This window comes from Amphimedon queenslandica, unplaced genomic scaffold, assembly GCF_000090795.2.
Source record: "Amphimedon queenslandica unplaced genomic scaffold, v1.1 AMPQUscaffold_8350_Cont19705, whole genome shotgun sequence".
Classification (NCBI taxonomy): domain Eukaryota; kingdom Metazoa; phylum Porifera; class Demospongiae; order Haplosclerida; family Niphatidae; genus Amphimedon; species Amphimedon queenslandica.
The window spans coordinates 1-2,500 of record NW_003551372.1 but is presented as its reverse complement, the minus strand read 5'-3'; the positions used below and the strand labels follow the sequence as shown (position 1 = coordinate 2,500).

Below are 2,500 nucleotides of genomic sequence, written 5' to 3'. Positions count from 1 at the left end.
TATAGAAGGGATTCTTGTGTGGTTGGAGGTGAGAATATATTTCTTGATTTCTATCCAGTCCTGGAAGAGCTCAGACAAGAGGCCCCTCAGTATTTCGAGGTCCTCACTAAAGTACCGGTTTCATTTCAGAGACGACATTACATGAAGTGAGCCTTTATAGTACAAAATAAATTAAATATATGTAGTTAGCATTTTTGATGAATCGCCGTTATATTTTAGTATTCTTAATGTTTGATATTAATTTTATTTATTTTAGGAATGATGTTGAGACCCCATCTGATATGAGTATATCACGCCCACACATCCAATTGGACAGATATGGAGAGGTATAAGAGGATTATTAATACAATACTTACTATGAGCATTCAATACACATACAAATATTATTACCGTAGATTGGGAAATTTTTGTGTTAAAAATAATTGGTGTGAAATTTTTTCAAGGTGTTTTATTTTCGTTGGTTGACCCATCCATGAAATTTTTTTAACATGAAAAATTTTGGATGTGTTATAAACGGGACATGTGGCTACTAACTCTTGACAATGCTGGACTGCTATTCGATGGAAGTTACTCGTGACAGCACTGAAACTGACAAGGAGCCTCTTGCGTGAGAGCTTCAGGCCTTCGTTGGGCTTTAAGAAGAGCCTCGTGCCAGCCGTGCATGCACTACTGCACGTTAGAATAGACTAATTTTGGTAATCTAATTATTCACTGTAGAAAATATTTCGTGTGTCAAAATTTCGTGGGTCACTTTAACCATAGATATACTACACAGGTCTGTGTAGTATATCTATGCTTCAACCACGAAAATATTTTAACAACGAAAATTTCCCGATCTACGGTATTTTATTCTAATACTTATAGGTTGCTACTGTTAATTGGAACACTCATCACCAAGAACCTGTAATGCTGGATGATCTGGTATTTATTATAAGTTTCATTTCTATTGTATCATTGTATCCTCATTCCTTGCAGGATCTACTGGATAGCTATTATAAAGCTTTCTTATACATGTCAAGGAAAATTGAGAGCTCAAAGTATCATGTAAGTGTCTTAATATTACTGTTACAATCAATTTTTGATCTTAATTGCTTAGTTAAGTTCTATTATTAATAATGATTATATTTCTGTAGTTGGAGCATTGTCTGTTACCTGGACAAATCATTGCATTTAACAATCGTCGTTTCCTACACTCCAGAAACTCATTTCAACTGAACGGTGGATTCAGAAATTTTCATGTACAGTATAATGCACACATAGAGCACATGTACAAATGTAGTGGTATATAAAAACATTATCTGTGTACCGTAGCCAAATTTTATTCTGTGATTGTATACTTGTGTACCAATGACACATGTTTAAAATTTAAATAATATTTATACATTTATTAATAGATACAACTGAATATAATACTGTTCTCTTTTCATTATGTAGACTACCTATGTGAACATTGATTACCTCAGAAGTCAGTTCCTTGTACTTGGAAAGGCTTTAGGTTTTAACGAGAGCCCAAAGAACATTTTTATGTCTACTCTGTGAAATTTTGTACTTTTTATAATAACCAAATTAATATTTTTATTGATGCTAATCAGAATCTTTAACAATACAACAAAAGATAAGAGTTATTAAAACGTCAAGGCATAGCTCATGAAGCTCAGTTTACAATCATCAAAAGCAAATAAAATCAATTCAGTAATAAAAAATATAAAATAACAATCATGACATCAATAGTAAAAACAAAAGTTCTAAAAAATCATGTATACAAGTGGTAAAATAAAATATGCATAAACTTTGTAAAATATAAAAATGGTAAACATCACACACCTACAAAAACCATACAAAAACAATTAGTTGGAAGCATGCTCTGCTGCCTCTGCATTAGTGGTAAGATGCTTCATGACATCTTGAGCCACTGCATGAGCTCCAATAGCATCAGACTTAAGTACCTTAATGACAGTACCCCATGTGTATGTGTCAGGATCATTGTCCTTCCATCTATTAAAAACAGCAATGAATCTATCAATGGGATCATGATAAGTATCATAGAGACTCTTTAAGAATCCATCATTCAAGTGAATTGCTGTTCCAAATTGATAGAACTTGTCTTGAATTTTTGCTGCTACTAGGCTAGTAAGATCAACAATATCAGGAGGAGAGTTGATCTCTGTAAAAGTGGATTGAATGACAAATAAATGTCTCAATTAATATGGAACACAACTTACTTGGTGCATGTACTTCTTGTTGAATGTCTTCAGGTTTAAGATGGTATTCTTTACAGAGATTACAATAAACTCCCTTATAATGGTCTTCTGTATCTTCAGGTTCTGGTTCAGGTACAGGAGGAGATTCAAAATGATCTTTGACTCTGTGTGCTAAATCTTTAAACCCAATCTTGGCAAGTGCTGCTGCTAAAGGCTCCCATGACTCTGATTTATTCTGATCTCTCCAGTGAATTATAACTTTTCTAGTACATTGGATAAGATTGATGCTTGTTAGTTCA

General features: G+C 33.2%; 1 protein-coding gene across 1 annotated transcript; it reads left to right on the top strand.

The window, feature by feature from the left end:
• Positions 1-8: 8 nt before the first annotated feature.
• Positions 9-1,619, top strand: LOC109591369 (gamma-butyrobetaine dioxygenase-like). The gene is made up of 6 exons (XM_020007113.1): positions 9-146; positions 257-326; positions 865-921; positions 976-1,044; positions 1,134-1,238; positions 1,435-1,619. Exons 1-6 carry the CDS (start codon positions 142-144, stop codon positions 1,537-1,539), a joined length of 411 nt encoding a protein of 136 aa, XP_019862672.1. The 5' UTR covers positions 9-141; the 3' UTR covers positions 1,540-1,619.
• The last annotated feature ends 881 nt before the right edge of the window (positions 1,620-2,500 follow it).